The sequence below is a fragment of the Octopus bimaculoides genome, chromosome 25, assembly GCF_046866305.1.
Source record: "Octopus bimaculoides isolate indiv1 chromosome 25, ASM4686630v1, whole genome shotgun sequence".
Lineage (NCBI taxonomy): Eukaryota > Metazoa > Mollusca > Cephalopoda > Octopoda > Octopodidae > Octopus > Octopus bimaculoides.
Genome location: NC_142952.1, coordinates 765,399 through 784,446, shown reverse-complemented (window position 1 = coordinate 784,446; position 19,048 = coordinate 765,399). Strand labels below are relative to the sequence as shown.

Sequence of the window (19,048 nt, the reverse complement as noted above, 5' to 3'; positions counted from 1 at the left end):
CACTACCCGATGTGTATTTCCTGGTTTAAGACAGCAAGATGAAATCTGAAGGAAATTTCGCGATGGCTTCTCTTCCTGGTAGTCCTGCAGCGATAATTGTAACTTGAGAGCTGACAATTCTTTTAATCAATCCAATTCATCTTTCACACCCCTCGACAGCTGAATACGAAAAATAATGGACTCCTCTCTCCATCGCCACCGTCTCCAACTTATGTAGCGTAAGTGGACAATTTGTGGCTGAATGAACAGAACTGTTTTGTTTTATATATATATATATATATATATATATATATATATATATATATATGAATTATACTGTGATGCTGAGTGGAGGTTATAACGATCCAACCTTATGAGGAGAATAACACTATATGACTGGGGATCATACAGTGCCAGATAGAACCATTCTATCAACGACTTCGGAATATAACAATATCTGTCAGAGTGACACCCGTCGTCAAAAGACATACAACAGTGGCAAAAGACCGCTTTACAACAATAAGACACCAGGGTGTGATATGAGGGAGATTCGGCTACTCCCTCTTACAAGTTTAGCGACCATATAGAAGTCTCTCATTGACTGATACCTACATAAAACAGTAATGTTACATTTAAGTGATATTTGGTTCCTATTTCTAGCATGTCGAACGACAAGAAGGAGACACGCTTTCTGGTTCGTATTCATTGTAGCTTTTTCTTTTCTTTTCTTTTTTTCTCAATATTTGCAAATGTTCAGAAGCGACTTAGTCACAATTGGTGTGCTTCTGGTTCAATGTTAGAAACTATCCTTTGCCACCTCTCAAAGGAATGAAACAGTCTGCTTATTATATGAAACTTCTACTTCTAAATGGATTTCTAATGAGTCAAACAGGGAGTGCTCTCTCTCCTATTTCAGTCGCTCATTTCCTTTTCCTATTATTATATATTTGGTGCGGGTTTTTCCTATTGTATTATGCTTTTACTCTCCCACGCCCACTCCCTGCTCATTAGGTGCATGTGTGTGTGTGTGTGTGTGTGTGTGAGTATGTGTCCATGTGTGTGTGCATGTACGTGTGTGTTTGTGTGTGCGTGGGAGAGTGTGTGCATGCAGGCATGGCTGTGTGATTAACAAGTTCGCTTTGCAACCAAGCGGCCTCGGGTTCAATCCCACTGCACGGCACTTAGAGCACCGGTCCATAAATTACACAGATGGCTTTTTTAACCCTGCACTTCCATCATGCTATTCAGCCTGGGTATTATGCATGAACTCAATTGCAACTTTTTTGCTTTCCTTCGTGACAGAATCAATCTTCTTACGCCCCTCGTGATCTTCAACAAACTTTAGCATCCAGTCGTTATAGATTTCAAGATATTTAGCCAGCCCACTTGTGGTAGGTTTTGTAAGAGATTTCAAATTGGATCAAGTCCCTGGGCTCTGGGAAGGCAAAGACGATCTGCGTCTGCCTTTTGGGTGGTGCATCTTATTGCAAGCCAGCAGCTTACGGATTTTCCTGTCAATCTTCCTTATTTCGCTCATATTTCAGTTCAACACATTGAAACTGTAAATGACAACCGTAACTGCTAAGGAATTTATGGCTAACACCTTGTTACGTGCATTTAACTCGGATTTTAGGACTGCTCGAACTCTCCTGCAACATTTCTTCCTGATCTTCTCTGCCATACTTGCATGTTGAATGCCAGAGCCTTCATTTATTCCGAGGTATTTGTAAGTTTGTTCCTGCTCGAGTTCTTTTAAAAATATATCAACATTTAACGCCACTAAATGTGAGGTCTTCAGTTTCCCTTTCTGGAAAGTGGCCTTGGCACATTTATCAAGGCCAAATTCCATCTCGATGTCATCATTGAATGCTTTCACAGTAAGTAATAATCCTTCAAGCTCATTGTTGTCTTTGCCATAGAGTTTTAAGTCATCCATATATAATAGATGGCTTATTTTTTTGTCGTCAATTTTATACCCACACCCTGTTCTGTTAAGTTCACTTGTAAGGGGTAATAGGGCAATGCATAAAATTAGAGGTGAAAGTGAGTCAGCTTAGAAAATGCCGCAGTTGATGTTAATAGTGTTTGTAGTCAGCACTCCATTAGAGTGCTATAATTGGAAATTCGTATTCCACACTGATATGTTGTGCTTCAGGAAGTTTGAAATCACAGGAGAAATTCTGAAGATATCCAACGATTTCAGCATCCAAGAATGCGGCATGATATCAAAGGCCATTTTACAATCAATCCATGTGGAACTGAGTTTTCTGCGTTTGTTATGACAGTTCTCAAGGATCATGCGATTGATTAAGAATTGGTTTTTGCATCCATATGAGCCTCGTCGGCACTCTTTTTGTTCAGTGGGGAAAATATCGTTCTGTTCCATAAATTTGTATGTTTTCTCCGCGAGGATGGAAATTATTATTATTAAGACGATGAGCTGGCAAAATCATTAGCGCGCTGGACGAAATGCTTTGCGGTATTTCGCCCGTCGATACGTTCTGAGTTCAAATTCTACCGGGGCCGACTTTGCTTTCATCCTTTCAGGGTCGATAAATCAAGTACTAGTGAAGCACTGGGGTCTATGTAATCTCTTCCCCCACAATTTCAGGCCTTGTGCCTTTAGTAGAAAGGTTTATTATTATTATTATTATTATTATTATTGGGATAACCAGCGGAAAGAGGTGTTTTTGCAGCTTCTGGATTTTACGATTGTTTCTGATTTAAGTAGGTGTGTTATGTCTGTTGTTACTTTTGTTGTGAACTGTTTTAAGCAAGTGTTTATGTTTAATTTCATGTTTTCTGAGCCGCTCGGGGCGGAGTAAATTATCATTTTCCTTCTGTTGACTTATTGAAATTTCTTGCTGGGATAATCGTTTAAAAACAAAATCTGAACATGGTGTCTTTGGCAGTAGTAGTGAGAGGATGCTCTCACAATGGTGGTGGCAGCCTTGCGTACAAAGAAGAGTGTAAACAAAATATCCTTCTCACCAGAGAGAATGGGAGAGAGAGAGAGAAGTAATTGGAAAACAGAGAGTGTTAGAGAAAACGAATATTTCTTTCCTTTTTTTTTATTGAGAAACATCGAATGTGACAACAACACTGACTTTATTTTATGGTGGACAATAACTTGAACATTTTCACTGCAAACATTATCAATAATAACACAACAGTCGTTGGACTGGCGGACATTGACGTCACAAACAACAGCAGCAGCAACAGCGACGGCACAAATCTACAGCAAATAACACCCTTTTCCAGCGGAGCTGTTGAGTGGGAGGAACTGGATGTAACCAGAATCCTAAAAAGCAGGAACACTGGGAGAGGAGTATGAGACGTTCTGGCGCAGCTGTTTTGGCGTCCCTTATTTGTCGTCGGTGATTCGATGCTGACTTATTCGATATCAGACGTTTTAGTGTTTCTCTCGTTCTCTCTCCCCTTCTACCTGTCTGTCTGTGCGTGTAAGCATATTTCTCTTAGGGTGAAGAAGTGAAACAAAGTGACGTGTAGAGTGGCCAGCTTCATTCAAAAGTGGTCCGAGTAGAAGCTGTCCCAGAGTTGACGAATGCCCGCAACCGTTTCTGCTATCCCCCCCTTCTTACACGCTTTTACGTGCCCCTACAACAACGTTTAACAACGGCGTTGGCTTGTTTATGTCTCCGTGCATCAGTGGTTCGAAAAAAAGAACCGATAGAATAAGTACCAGGCTTTAAAATAATAGTAAAAAAAAAACTAAATAAGTTCTAGAGTCGATTTGTTCGACCAAAAACGGGGGAATCGGTTTGTCACACGTTTTTACGTAATCCCAGTTCTGTACCTCGCGTTTTGTACCTTCACAAAATGTTCTTTTGCGAACTCTTCGAGGATAATAAAGAAAACACCACAACAACAACAACAACAACAACAACAACTACTACTACTACTACTACTACTGCTACTGCTTTGTTTGGCTTACATTGATGCGACTGAATTTTAATAGAAATGTATTTAATGCTAATTTTATTTTTATTTTTTTTTTACTCTAAGGTAAAAATAATAAAAATTATTCAAATTTTTTTTTTATTAATGTAAAATGCAAGAATATTTTATCTTTATTTCTTTAGGTGAACTATTTAACATATCTAATGCCCCTGGGGATTAAATAACAAAAGATAAAGACGAAAACGAAAAAGAAGTAGATTGAATGAAATCACCCACGGCTAAAATTGTGAACTGGCGAGTCTTTGTATCGAGTCGCTGATTTATTTGGTATTTGGCGAGAATTGTTTGGAAATTTGGGTTTTAAGAAACGAATGATATACAATTGTATAAATTAAATATCATTATAAAGCGGTGCCTTGGCAGAATTATTGCAGCGTCGGAATAAAGAAGCGCTCTTCGGTTCTTGACGTTCTGATTTCAAATATCGCCAAGGTCGACTTTGCTTTTCAGACTATCAGGGTCGATAAAATAAAGCAGTAGTCAAGTAATGGAGCTGAAATAATCAACTTGTCCTCTCTCTTCAAAATTAGAAAGAATTATTTGAATATCAAGAGCGGCGAGTTGATCAAAATCGTTAGAGCAGAGAGAAAAAATACATTTCTTCCGGCTATTTTACGTTCGGAGGTCAAGTTTGCCAGTCATTCTTTCAGATCAACGAAATAAGTACGCAAGTCAAGTGCTGCGGGTGTTGGTAGCGACTATCCACCCGCCTCAAAGTTGCTGGTCCGGTGCCGGAAAAAAAAGAAAAAAAAGCCATCATTGATATATCAACCAGGAGCGGCGGACAATATGCCATGCAGTATTTCTCCCGGTTCTAACGCTTTGGGTTTGAGGTTAACTTTATGTTTTATCCCTCTGGAACGCAGGTGTCCCAAGGCGAGCTCAGCGTGGACGGAAACCACACGTCGAGCAAAAGGGCAAAAGCTCGCTCGATCTCGATTTTCAGTACGAAGACGTAAACAAGCCGACACCGGTTGCCAAGCTGTGGTGGACTCCCCCCCCCCCACAAATATATATTTTCAGTGCCTTCTCTTTCTTTCTATTACACTCTATACTCATATGACAGTGTTCTGGACCATTCATATATTGAGTTCTACGCCAGATTATTAGTATCACACAACCCAAGCGAATTATTAATACACACACACACACACACACACACACACACATACATACAAAGATACACACATTTTTTTCAAAAATCGATATCGCAACCATATTGCCTGTTTCAATAGAATCGATAAGAGGCATTCTCCCTCACTAGCGGACCTAATATGGAGATTAAAAGAAGCTGGAATAGAAGAGAGTATTACACTTCGTCCGTAATAAACAATGCTCGCTCGTACCACACTTTTCCTAGAAATCGGCATATATATATATATATATATGTATATATATATATATGTATATATATATATATATATATATATATATATATATATATATATATATATACAGAGAGAGAGAGAGAGAGAGACACACACACACACACATATATATATGCTAAATTATTTTTGATGAAATGTAAAGGTCAATATAAATGTGTCCGATTCTTTCTTTGTTCTTCTGTTCTGATCGCATTTATATTTTATGCTTTTATTTAACAAAGTCTTTTATTGGTGCATTACATTCATTCTTCATCCTTTTATCCTTCCATACTTTATTTTATTGTTTATATGAAAAGGATTCTTGCACGTATCTCGGTTCCTTGTGGATAGTATGCTACCCCAACCGAAATATATTATTACAGGAAAAAGTAAAATGGCAAGTACAAAAAACCCCAAAACAAGGGACTTTATGAGCAGTCACTCGAGGAGATGCACCTGCACCTACGATGTATGGGAATTATTTGTATAACATCTCACCTGTGAAGGACCGGAAATGATGGGTGGAAATAGTGGTTCTGAATAAAGAGTCTCCTGAATTCCATTTCCTCTCTCTCATATTTTTTACTAGCTGACGTACCCAGTAATTCCCGGGAAAGCGGAGCTTATCCCTTGGTTCTCTTCTCATAATTGTTTCGCTAATCCAATAACAACAATACAAAGTATGTAGCCCTTAAAACGGTTTTTGTGCATTTACAGAGAATGCCGAACTGTCTTACACAGGATCTTGTTTTTAGGAATTCCCAATAAGTTATGAATACCCAATTGTGAAGCCAGTTATGTAATAACATGAAATTAGTTACCCGATAATAAGAATTCAAATAAAATAGCTCCGAAAAGGGCTTTAATGCGTTCCCAGAGTATATAGAACTTGGGAGGAAATACTAATAAGCTATGTATACTAAAATCGTGAAGCATGTTACATAATAACAGCAGAGGTAAAAATTTCCTAAGATAAAGGTCCGCGGACGAATCACAAGTTCTAACTCTTAAATCTTGTCTATATCTATATATAATTCGATATACATTAATAAAGATAAATTTAACACATTCAATTAACGCGTAACATCTTCATTAACGCCGCCACTGAATTACTTATGAGGTATTCTTTATTTTTCAGCTAGAGTGTAGTTGGGTCTCAAGGGGTGGTACAAACCTAGCAATATGTGTTTCATAGTGAAAACAAAATTTCCGGCAATTACCAGACGATTTCTGACCTTTTAAATCGCAGTGGATACGTGACCTCTGTCGCAAATAGGTAAACGAAAATTGTATAAAGTTCATAATTGAAAAATTTACTATATTTTGCACATATGAGTATATCAGCCTGCAGGCACAATAAAACGGGTTTGCGGGGGTTTCCCCATTGCCTTGAACATTCAAATATACTTAACAATTTTCGAACATTATATACAAAATCTGATAGCAAGAAAATCCTTTTATTTTTTCTTTCGTTTTAGTGACTGGATAACGATGTATGAAACTAAATTCTAACACTTCCATGCGAAGACCTATTCGATAACAACCAGATTCATCAACGCGTAAGGTACATTTCAATCAACTTCCTTTCATTTTCAGAAGTTTAAGGAAGAGTTGTTTCCCTTGAAATAGTTTTTTTTAAAAGAGAAATAATTCGCATCATTCAAAATAATTATTATCTCCCTTGAATCTTTGATGAATTACATGATAATTTGTATAACATACGAATCGATGTATTATTTTTACATTCCATCCCTTTTAGTGGTGGGGGTGGGGTCGATAAAATAATGCACCAGTCTAGTACTGAGGTCGATGTAATTGATTGCCCCGTTCCCCCTAAAAATTACTAGCCTTATGCTCAAGATTTGAAACGAATATATATATGTGAATAGAAGTGTCTGTGTATGTATGTATGAATGGGCGCATGAGATTTGTAGGTAAGGCTGCATGTGAATGATGCAACAACAGCATGCGAACATTTAATAGGAACTTTTATTTCACCGCACAAGTAATATTTAGGTTGGTCCTGGATGAGACACTTTCCGCAAGTCAACACAGTTGAAACGAGAAAATTTCACAGCTGCAAAGCTGCGTGATAGGGAAGTCAGACATGGCATGCAGGCCATCGTTTCACACTGCGTTTTTATTCTTCTCCTCACTGGGCACATGCGCATTGCGTGTTCATACTTCTTTTTCCGGTTCCTACTCAAAACTGTTTACAAATCATAACCATCAACAGTGCGGAAGCCTGCGTCATCATCGTTCAACGTCCGTTTTCCATGCTGGCATGGGTTGGACTGTTTGATATGGATCTGGTAGAATCCAATCATGCGTGTGTGTGTGTTGATTTGCTTACGTCCCCGTCAATTTGCAGTTCGGCAAAACAGACTGATAAAATATGCATCAAAGTTGAAGAAGTGTGTACAGGATTCGATATATTCTACTAATACCTTCGAACACGTCAGATAAAATAGTGTGTAGCCTATCAAAAACACTGAACTGTCACGACTGGAAAATCTTTGCACAAAAATCGATCTTGGCCAAAGCGATAACTAAAACAAAGGGAAGATAAGTCGTGTTGTTACTTTGTATAACTTTGTGAGAGATATAACATAGTGACCTCCCTTGCACTGCTAAAGCATACGAATGCCTATTTCCCTTGTAATTGCGGCGAGTTACTTGAAAGAGTATTTAATATTAAAAGGGAGAACGAGAAACTGATGGGAATTTATTTATTTGCTTGTTTGTTTATTTCTCCATTTACTTTTGTATTTATTTTATACTATTATTGATGGACTCAGAATGACTAACTCAAAGCATAGAATTTTATTACTAAAATCCCCTTTTTTTTCTTTCAGATTTCTCGTTAGCGACTATACGAAAGATATGATCACACACATACATACATTATGCCGTATGTGTGTGTGTGTGTGTGTAATTCAAACCGTTTGATTCGGATTCCGTGCTACTTCTAGTTTCGAAGCCCGTAACAGAGTCTATCTCCTCAACCTTGTATGAGGAGACAGTCTCTGTTTGGGACTTCGAAGCTTGAAGAAGCACGGAATCCGAATCAAACGGTTTCGAATAATACATGTAACTCCCAATAAATGTGTTGAGAGCCCTTTCTTTCGTTTGTCCACTCACTCACACACACACACACACATACATATATATATATATATATTATCCGTAGATTATATATCCGAAAAAGAAGCAAAATCTATGAATATATTTATAGGAAGTTAATTATATGGCCAGTCATAGAAAGCACACACACAAACACACACAAGCGGAAGTCAAAAATTATTTGCACTTCCGCCAAAACTTTCTGCAAAGTTGTCCGCATTGCCTTCAGACGTTCGCATGTTGAAGGGTGGAACTCACGTGGTTACGTAACTGACGCTTGACCTACATCGCTCCAGTTTTCATTTTCGTATTACAAAGTAAGCAAGGCCGCTCCTCTCGCAATATGCACCAAGGAAGAACAGAGGATGAGTGGTTCGATTTCTTTGGTCTGAAGGTGTGTCCGAGGCTGGAATTTATAGAATGGCTTTCAATACAATACGCGAGAAGCGTTCTATTGCATTGTGGTGTGTATTAGTGGCTCGCGAAGTTTTAAAATGGGCAGACAAGCGTGAAGCACAGAAACACAATTTGTGATTTGAAGAAAATTTAGCTGCTATTTCTAGCAACTATAACACAATGCGATAACAAAAATAGCCTTCCTGACTTGCTACAGTTTCTTTCGTTTGTTCTCGGCATTTGTCCTTAGAAGTTTTCGGGAGTCAACTGTCATACTCCGTTGAACTTCGAGAAGCCCTCTTCTTTTCCTCAACATCTTCGGTGAAATTTAGTTCAACACAGATAAACTTATTGCTTTCTTTGTTCTCTCGATGAACTTGGAAGAGGTCATGATCAGGGTGGCCAGGTTTACCCGGAAGTGGACAGAAAGAAAGCTATCTCCGAAAGGCCGGACCGAAGTAGCGAATGCATGCATCGCCGTCATACCTTGTCCCAAGAAAACACTGACCAGACTGGAGCGCTCGCTTTTACGATTATTATGGATCAGGTTCCGCTGGTCGGAAAATCCATCGGCTGTCAACATCCACTCTGTGGCGATCTTGGGGTGCCATCCTTGTTAGTGTGGCTCCACGCGTTGAGGCTGGCGCACCTCCAGAAATATCGAAATCACTGCGATTGTGCGAACGACCGTCTGAGAGGTCTGAGACCAAGCCCTCGTCTATTTCTTCAAATATCATTTGAAGAGGACGGTGAGGGTAGAGAGGGAAGTGCTGCCTTCTGGTGTGTTTATTAAAAGGTGGACGAGAGTGGCAAGACTGGTGACACTGAACGGATCAACTCTGAGTTTGCTTTTCTAAATAGGAAGAAAGAAACTGGAAGCTGACACTTCCCATGCCTTGGGGATGGCAGCGAAAGTGGACTGCCCCACTATTGGGGGATTCTATTTATTTGTTTGTTTGTGTGTTTATCTATATATGTATTTATTCATTTATTATTTCTCTAGCTTCTATTCATATATCCTATGTTATAATCCTTTGATCAATGTAAACCACCTGTTTTTTGTGTGTTGCATCTCGTCCTTTGATATTGTCCTCCATGTTTTGGGCCCTAGTGGCCAATAAAAGAAAGCACCACCATCAAAACAAAACATGTACCTATCACTTCCAATCAGTTCAGATCAGAAGCCATGAGAGCCAATATATTATTATTATTATTATTATTATTATTATTATTATTATTATTATTATTTTGCACAGCGCTTTGGGAAAGTGCCTTCTACTACAGCCTGGACTGACCAATGGCTTGTGAGTGAATCTGGAAGACGGAAACTGCGTGGACGTGTGTGTGTGCGCACGGGCGTATTTCTTTGTGTCTGTCGCCCCGGTGTTGCTTTGTTTACGTCCCCGTAGCTTAGCGATTCAGCAAAAGAGAGTGATAAAGTACTACACTTAAAAAATAAGTACTGAGTCTACTTGCCGGACTAAACCTTTATAGGTGGTGCCCCAGCATGGCCGCAGTCTAATGACTGAAACGGGTAAAAGATAAAAGGTACACACACACACACACACAACGTGCTCTTTTGAATCATAAAGATTTTTCTTTTACAGAACAAGTTCAAATATGTTGCCATTGTTTAGATTTAGGTCAGCGCTAACCTAGTAGACCAGTGATCAAAGATATTCCAACCGTGACCACCTGGTTCACCTATAAATAACTACGAACAACAGGACTATATTCCTCCGATATTTCCCATTCCGCATTCCAGACGACAGAGTGTAACTTGAGGGAGATCTGGCTACTACTTCTAGCAGGTTGAACCACAGTCTGCCAGAGGCTGCTTCGTTGGCTCCTATTGAAAACATAAAAAAGGATTAGTGTAGGTAATTATAAATTATAATCCTTAATTACAATCCGGACGGCGAACTGACACAATCGCTAGTGTCGAACAAGACGCTTAGATAGTATTTTTTTTTCTGCCCCTTTACGTTTTGGTTTCAAATCACACCGAGATCACCTTTGCCTTTCATCTCAAAGGGGTCAATAAAATAAAGTACCAGTTATGTACTGGGTCGATGTAATCGACTCACCCACCACCTCCAAATTTGCTGGCATTGTTCCTAAATTAGAAGCCATTATATAAGTCAGCCGTCTGCTATGCGTTTTACTCATTTCCGAAGAATTCCGAACATCGAGTTTTAGACAGCGAGAATCATGTTGTGTTTTTAGGCCCCTAATCCGCTCTGATTACAGCGAAGTTCCATAATGAAAGACAAACCCATGGCGTGGACATCCCGTCCTTTTGTGAATTCAATCTCTCTTTCCTTTTGTTATATTCTTTTTAGGACGATAGGATGTGATTTGAGGGATATTTGACTACTATTTCTAACAGATCGAGCAACCGCGTAGAGGCTCCCCAGTTGGTTCGTAAATTAATATATTAAATTTTAGCTGTCGGCTTCGTCCAAGATCATCATAGCCCTCCCTCACTTGTAATTCAGAATTCAAGGGCAGGACAAATGAACGATAAGAAGAAATAGCATGGACTGTTGTCTGTTTTTGTTTTTGTTTTTATCTTGTCTGTCTTTTGTCCGATAGTTTAAAGTCTTGCGATCGAATCCGACTTGTACTTGTCCATGAAATTAGACAAAAAAGATAATAATAATAATAATAATAATATGTATTATTTCTGCTTTGACATTTCTCTAATTTTAAACAACATCGATTCAGGAAGGAAGGTAGCGAAGAAGGGTATTGAAGTTTGCCGTCCCCTTTTACACACAGACACGACCTTTGTAGCCGACTTAAATAAAAACATGACGTTGTTGTTATTAGTTCGCTTTTTTAAACAATCGCAGTTATTCAAGTTTGGTTAAAAGTAGTAATGAATAAATTAAATGAAGATATATAAAAATTAATTCTAAACAGAAATTTACTGCATTCCTTCAATCTGCATGACTCATCTATCGTATCCAGCTGAAATTCGCGACTTTAAAAAAAATAATATTTATATAATGTATCTTCACATAGTTTCCATAACCTCCATGAATTTATAATTATCAACTATATTAATTGTACAAATTGTGTCACGATTTATTTACTAATTTTAATAAGTTTAAATTCCCATTTTTATTGTTAGATTTTTATTTCCCATATTTTCTTTTCCGTTTATTTATTATTTTTTTCCCCCATTCTTTTCAGATGAAAATAATTTAACTTAATTACAACAAAGAGAAAATGAGAGCAAAATGAGAAAGAATGTTAATAATATTTCATTTAAATGGGAACTTTGAACGTTTAACGGAGGTTAATAAAATAAAAGTGTTCGAAAGGAGAATGACACAAAAATTATTGATTGTTATTAAAAAGAAGGAAAAAGTAGGTAAGAAGTACGATAAAAAGAAAAAACATTGAAAAACCAGGAAGAGAGAGAAATATAGAATGAGGGAGAATACACGAGAAAGAAAGGGTCAGACTGATAGTGAGGTAAAAAGAGAAAGAAAGAAAGATAAACGCGAAGGTGAGTAAGAGTAAGAGGATGGAAAGAATAAGAGAGTAGAAAATAGAAAGAGGAAGAGGAAGAGTGTAGAAAAATAAGGAAGAGAAAGATAGGATAGAGGTGGGAGGAGAGAAAGAATAGAAGAATAAAGGAGTGAAAAAGAGAGGGTAACAAAAATGAGACCGAGTAAGGTGGCAGGAGGAGCAATAGAGTAGGAGAGATAATCGGGTAAGAAAGAGAAAGAGTGGCGAAATAAACGGAGTGAGGCAGCGGTAGGAGCAATAAAGTATGAGAAAAAGAAAAGGTATAAAAAAAATGGAGGCCGAGTGAGGTAGCAGGAGGAGTAAAATAGTATGAAGAATAAGGGGGGAGAGCAAAATTGTAGTGAGTAAGGGAGTAGGAGGAGAAATAACCGGGTGAGAAAGAGAAAGGGTAGAAAAATCGACAGAGTGGGACAGCGAAAGGAGTAATAGAGTAAGAGAAATAAGGGGATGAGAAAGGGGAAAGGTAGCAAAGTTGAGAGTAAGTGAAGTAGCAGGAGGCGAATAAGAGAAAAAGAGAAAGGGTGGCAAAATTGAGTAAAGGGGCGAGAGCAATAGAGTAAGAGGAATAAAGGGTGAGAAAAAAGAAAAAAAGTAAAAAATATAAAAGTAGAACAAAAAAAACCCCGGCCAGACCGAGGGAAGTATAGGAGAGAAGGAGAGAGGAGGAGTAAAGAAGAAGAAAGAAGAAGAAGGAGGAGGAGGGTGTGTAATTGTTAGACAGGTGCTCATCCATTGAAGATCGCGTAGAAAACCGAGAGCAATGGCGGTAGTTGTTAGCTGGTAGCAGTGGAAGGTTGTTTGTTGTTATTATTATTTTTATACTGTATTAGTAGTAGTAGTGAACTGTTGTTTTTAGTAGGCCAACCAACCAGCCAACTAGCCAGTAAGTGTCACTTCTCTCTCTCTCTCTCTTACTATATATATATACATATATATATCTGCCACATATATATATATATACATACATATAGACACATACATATATACGTCTGTCTGGTGTCGCCCGATCATTTCGCCACGGGAGGAGGAAGAAGAAGACGATGATGACGACGACGACAACAACGATGATGACTGCTCTATCGATGTGAGTGAGTGTGAGTGAATGGTGTGTATCTATTCTAGTATTTAACATTGGTTTTTGGTCGTCGTCTCCGCTATGATGATGGCCGTAGTAGCAGTCGCCATCGTCGCTTTTCAACCTAACACAACACAGATATATTAATTCCAACTTGGCCTTCTTCTTCTTCTTATTTATTTGCCTTGCTTTCTCTCTTCCCCGTCTCGCTTTTCCGCAAACCAAATTTTTGCTAGCAATTTCGCAACTGCCCCTCACCAAACAATATGGATAACCACTAACACACATACATATATTAAGAAGAAGAAGAACAAAAACAGAAAGACCCCAACAGAGAAAATCGCCGACTTCCTTAAATATATTCTCTCGATTTCTTTCAAGAGAAGTCTCTTAACAATAAAAACAAAACCCAAACATCTCTACAATGCATCAACACACACATACAAACATATATATTCCCTACGACCTCATAAAATTATCTTATTCACCTCTATATTCATATAATATATAATTAATATATAATTGTTATATATGTAGGATGTAATATATAATTAATATGTAATTGTTATGCATTTGTATATAATAATATTTGTTAAATGTTCTTTTGCTGTTTTCTTTTTATTTATTTAACATAATTAAAAATATTTTTGCTTTAATTTCTTTTGTTGAGGCTGTCTTGTTACTTTTTCTCCCCCCCCCCCTGCTCCATATAATTACTGTTTCTCATAAGGAACTGCTTTGTCTGACATTGTTTCCACAAATTTAATGCTTAGCACCGTTTGTCTCCATGTTATATATATATATATAATAATAATACTATATTTTGTTATGTATGTAGATCTATGTGTGTGTGTGTGTGTGTGTGTGTGTATAAATATTATTCTTGTCTATTTCAATGTGTGTTTCTGTATCTCGGATATAGATTCTGTGGCGGTTTCAGCCTCGTCTTCTCAGTCCGTCTCTTCTCTCACTCGGTGTGCCATGATCTGAGCGAGATCTAAGCCTATTACATTGTCTGGCAATAACCAAAACATTTCATGTTGTTCTTTAGCTCCAGATAAATCCTGATGGAGCACACAGATGTGCATTCCAGCCATGACCATCCCGTCTTCGGGGTAGAGATGAACTGCTTTTTATCTTCATTCTCCATTATGTCCTTCCTTCATTTAAAAAACAAAAATTTCTTTAATATTGGGGCATTATTTGAGAAAGATCTAGCTACTATTTCCAGCATATTGAGTGTCTACGTCATGGCTCCCTCGTTGACACAGCCGAATACTTGAGTGACACGCTGATCTGCACATGTGTGTTGACATCTTCCCGTTTGTCTGGAAACACCCTTACTTCTCCTCTTCCGTCTTTTGTCACGTAACAGACGAGCCCAAGCTGCAGCACGGGTATTAGATAAACTCTTCGACACCCTTTCTTTTTACAATTCATGTCCACTATTTATATATATTTAGTTTTGGTTGGTGTTCCAAGACGATGTGGAGATTCTCTGTAGAGGTCCGTTTATTGCCTCCCCCTTTTGTGTATTAAACATAAAACCCATTAAAATAGTTTATTTTTGAAAATTATGTAACACAGCGAACAAAATATATTAAACGATCGAGACAAATATTCTTCGTGGTTTTGAAAGGAAATCAAAAAGAAATCTCTGCGTAATTAGAAATAGCAGCTCGGCCTCCCTCAAACCATATCCCATCCACTTAGGACATTGGATAATGTAATTCTAGGTTTCTTAAAAAGATGGGATGATCCCGTTTTAATGTTTTTTTTTTTAATCAAAATCCCTTTAAAATTATTTTTTACGATGTTATGTATGAAATTTTGGGGCATATTCGGAATCTCCGTCATCTAAAACATAGGGAAAAAAATTTCCAAAAAGTTCCAAATTCTGAGGGGATGGTAGTGGAGATGGGGTTAATTTTTTTTTTTTACGTAATCGTAATCTCCGACATCTAAAACGTAGGAATCCGAAAATATTTTTTCAAAACAATGCATTTTTCAAGGAGAGGCCCCGAAATTTTTTATTCGCAACCAAAATGTTTTAATTTTAGAATAGATTCATTATTTAATTGGAATATGATAAAAAAAGTAAACTTACTAGATTTTATTGTATAGAAGATGATCTTATACATTTTTGCTTCTTAAATAATCAATGCAAATCGTGGGGTTTTGGCGTCCTTGGTAACGTTTTATTCTTTCTTTGACATGTCAAGATGAAATCTTTTATGTTTAGCTCTTAAATTTTATAGTAAAAAATTACTCATAAAAGTAAGTATAATCAACCCTGAGTGAGATATATTAAACTCTATATTCAGTGTTTTCTTTGACAATATTTTCCTTCATAGATTTTCCTGGTTGCCCAAACATTTTATGAAAAACCGTTTTAATAAATCTGATAAAAAAAAAAAAGACAAAAACAAAAAAAAAAAACGCAAGATCCCTAATTTGAAATTTGTAAATATCCTTTTAATCCCTCTTCTCCATTGAGGAAGTTGTTCATAAGACGATGTACTTTGTTTTGCTTGTATGTTCCGACAGCTTCTGGATATAAATTTTCTGTTATGAATGGAGTAAAAGGCAGTTCTGTGTCAGTTAAAAAAAAAAAAAACACCAGCCTAGTTGTGTGTGGATACACAACATGATGTCGGACCAAAATCTTCCATTCAAGCATTTATAATCATTGCAATATTTTTTTTGTTTGTTTACTAGATTTTTGACATTTTTTAAAATGTGACGTTTCTTTAGCTAAAAGATTCTTTTTGCCCTTAAGGTGGATGGAATCCTAGCAACTCTGTCACTCACTTTGAAACCGTTAGATAACATAATTGTAGAGAATCACCATTATCTTTTTTACGTCCGCTTTTCCATATGGGCATGGGTTAGCATTTATAGCCGGTTATTCGTCGTGATAGCAATAATAAATTGCCTTTTACGACACATAGGGACACGCCATAACTATCCTAAAAACCGGGATACTCAGCATATTAAATATTTAACAGATATTTAATATTGCCTGAGTAAGGAACTAGATTTTTGTTTTCTTACTATTTTGAAGCGGAAAAAAATCTTGTTTCTTCCACTGTTTATGCAACTTAAACAGTTGGAATAAGGAAATATTTGAAACTGAGTATAGACCTCATTCAAGAACAAGCTGAATGTTAAATCTGTTATTTACAAATGAGGCCTAATAAGATTGGAACATGCCATCTTACTGGTCAGACTCTTAAATCTTGAGACTGCCCCCTTTGCTTTCTTGGCTAGAATTTCTCATAACAATAATGGACGGATCTAATTCACCTGTATAAATATACATCATTAAATTATATTGGTTTTGATTTCAAATTTTTCATCCTAACTCAATCTGTGGGGATATAATTACCTCCCTTTGTATTAATGGCCATCCAGAAGGCATTACGCATGAATCTAATTTTTTATTAACCAAAAAATGTTTTTTGGTTCACAATCTATCAAATCCATTTACAAGGCTTTGGTTGGCTATAGAAGAGACATTTGCCCAAGGTGCTGTGCCTTTCATCCTTTCAGGGTCGATAAATTAAGTACCAGTTGTATACTGGGTCGATCTAATTGACTGCCCCCCCATCCCCAAAAATGTTGGGCCTTGTGCCTAGAGTAATCAGATAAGAAAAAAAAGGACCAACAGAGCAAGTCCTCTACTCTACAAATAAGTGGGTCAGTTTATTTGACTAAAACCAGGCCTGGCCAACTCGAATTACATTGTGGGCCACTTTAACCAGAGAAAGTTTTTCAATGGCCACTTGTATACTTTATGCACAAATAATCAAATTACAGAACCAAGAATTTTTTCCTCCTTTTCGCTTGTTTGAAATTTTGAAATTGTCGGCTATTGCTTTATTGCCACTTAGAAATCTTAAATTTATTTTGAAATTAAACACAATACTTCAAGAAAGTATCAAATGGACCGCAAAATAAAAGTCTGTGGGTTGCATGCGGCTCACGGGCCTCAGGTTTGACAGCCCTGGACTAAATCCTTCAAAGCAGTGTGTGGCTACTGTCCAATGATTAAAGCAAGCGAAAGGCTTAAACATTTTGTTTCATGTTTCTTGTTTAATATATCTCTTTCTTTTATCTTTTTCTTTTATTTTTTCTTTCTTTTTTTTTTGTAGGTCTACTATTGGACACTGTGAAGATCTTGAAGAACTGTTATTCTCCAGATGGATATTGGTAATTGAGCCTTCTGTTTGGTTCCCTATTGAATCTAGAGAATCTCTGCAACTAAGAAACTAAACTAAACTGCAGTGTATATATATATATATATATATATATATATATATATATATAGAACAAAAGTGATCCCCTTTCTGTATCGGAGTGAATATTTCTCTAGAAAGTTCTCCTTCGAATGAATGATGCAGGTGCCATATAACACTGGTTTTCGTTTGTATCATCAGTAAGACTTAGGACCTCCAACAGTAGAAACCAGCAAATCTTGCTCTCTACAATATCAGTCGTTGCTGTTGCACTCTTCTTCCTATCCTTTTAATACTACTACTACTACTACTACACTACAACAATGTGGAGTGTTGATGTTGATTGTCACCAATCCTCCTCCTCCTCACCGCCGCCGCCACCACCACCACCCCCGCCACCCCCGCCACAAGATGGCAGCATGACTAGTTACAGTGGCATGAGCCCCTCTGGCTCAGAGCCATCCTCAACAATGCGCATGGTGAACAGCAAAGGCAAATCTCTCAACTGCAATTTCTGCGGAAAGTCCTTCCTCTACAGCTCCCACCTTGCCATGCACAAGCGCATTCACACTGGTGAGAAGCCGTTTTCCTGTGACTTCTGCAGAAAGACTTTTGCTTATTCGTCGCACTTAAAGATGCATGAACGACTGCATACCGGAGAGAAACCGTTCTCATGTGATTTCTGTACAAAGTCTTTTAGTTATTCCTCTCATTTAAAGATGCATAAACGGACACACACTGGCGAGAAACCATTTCCGTGTGACTTCTGTGAAAAGACTTTTTCATATTCTTCCCACTTAGCCATGCACAGAAGAGTGCACACAGGTGAGAAACCTTTCACTTGCCAGTTCTGCAACAAGACCTTTAGCTATTCCTCACATCTCAGAATACACCAAAGAACACACACTGGGGAGAAACCATTTGTGTGTAATTTCTGTGGATCTGCCTTCGCTCTTTGTGGAACTCTTGTGAAGCACAAGAGAAAGCATGCTAATGCTGCCGACCCTGACTCGGTTGGAATGTCTGGCAGTCAGATGTCTGTTGGTGCAGACAACAAACAAGCTATGTACACGACCTGTACTAATGGCAGTTGCGGCAGTCTTTGTGTGGCTGCGACAACCTGCTGTGGTGGTGGTGACAGCTGCTGCGCTGCTGTCGGCGGTGGCTGCAATGCTTCCAGAAGTCGGATAATGGAACAGAATGAGAATACTCGAGAAGCTCTGGCCGTAGCGTCCGAAATAGGAGTCGGCATCAGCATGGCCGCTGAGGCTGGCGTCAACGTGAAGAGTTTTGGCAAGACACCATCACAGATGGTAAGGAACCATTTACATGGGCATGGGCATGCACAT

General features: G+C 37.9%; 1 protein-coding gene and 1 long non-coding RNA gene across 6 annotated transcripts in view; both read left to right on the top strand.

The window, feature by feature from the left end:
* The first annotated feature begins 533 nt into the window (after positions 1 to 533).
* Positions 534 to 12,178, top strand: LOC149131037 (uncharacterized). Of its 2 annotated transcripts, none has more exons than XR_016238364.1 (3): positions 534 to 673; positions 6,806 to 6,891; positions 12,045 to 12,178. It is a non-coding gene; the product is annotated as an uncharacterized LOC149131037 (long non-coding RNA). The 2 variants fall into 2 exon arrangements; XR_016238363.1 differs by lacking the exon at positions 12,045 to 12,178 and adding an exon at positions 8,183 to 8,310.
* An 863-nt stretch (positions 12,179 to 13,041) lies between these two features.
* LOC106878704 (uncharacterized) overlaps positions 13,042 to 19,048 on the top strand; it is a 7,351-nt gene continuing 1,344 nt past the window's right edge. The window contains exons 1-2 of one of the 4 annotated variants that reach the window (XM_089341936.1): positions 13,042 to 13,179; positions 17,616 to 19,048. The exon at positions 17,616 to 19,048 is cut by the window's right edge and continues 1,344 nt beyond it. In XM_089341936.1, the coding sequence (XP_089198062.1) occupies positions 18,023 to 19,048 (1,026 nt within the window). In that variant the 5' untranslated portion in view covers positions 13,042 to 13,179; positions 17,616 to 18,022. Of the gene's footprint in view, positions 13,270 to 13,332; positions 13,492 to 17,615 lie in introns of those variants that run through there. The other 3 variants (XM_089341934.1, XR_016238362.1, XM_089341935.1) reach the window with 3 other exon arrangements.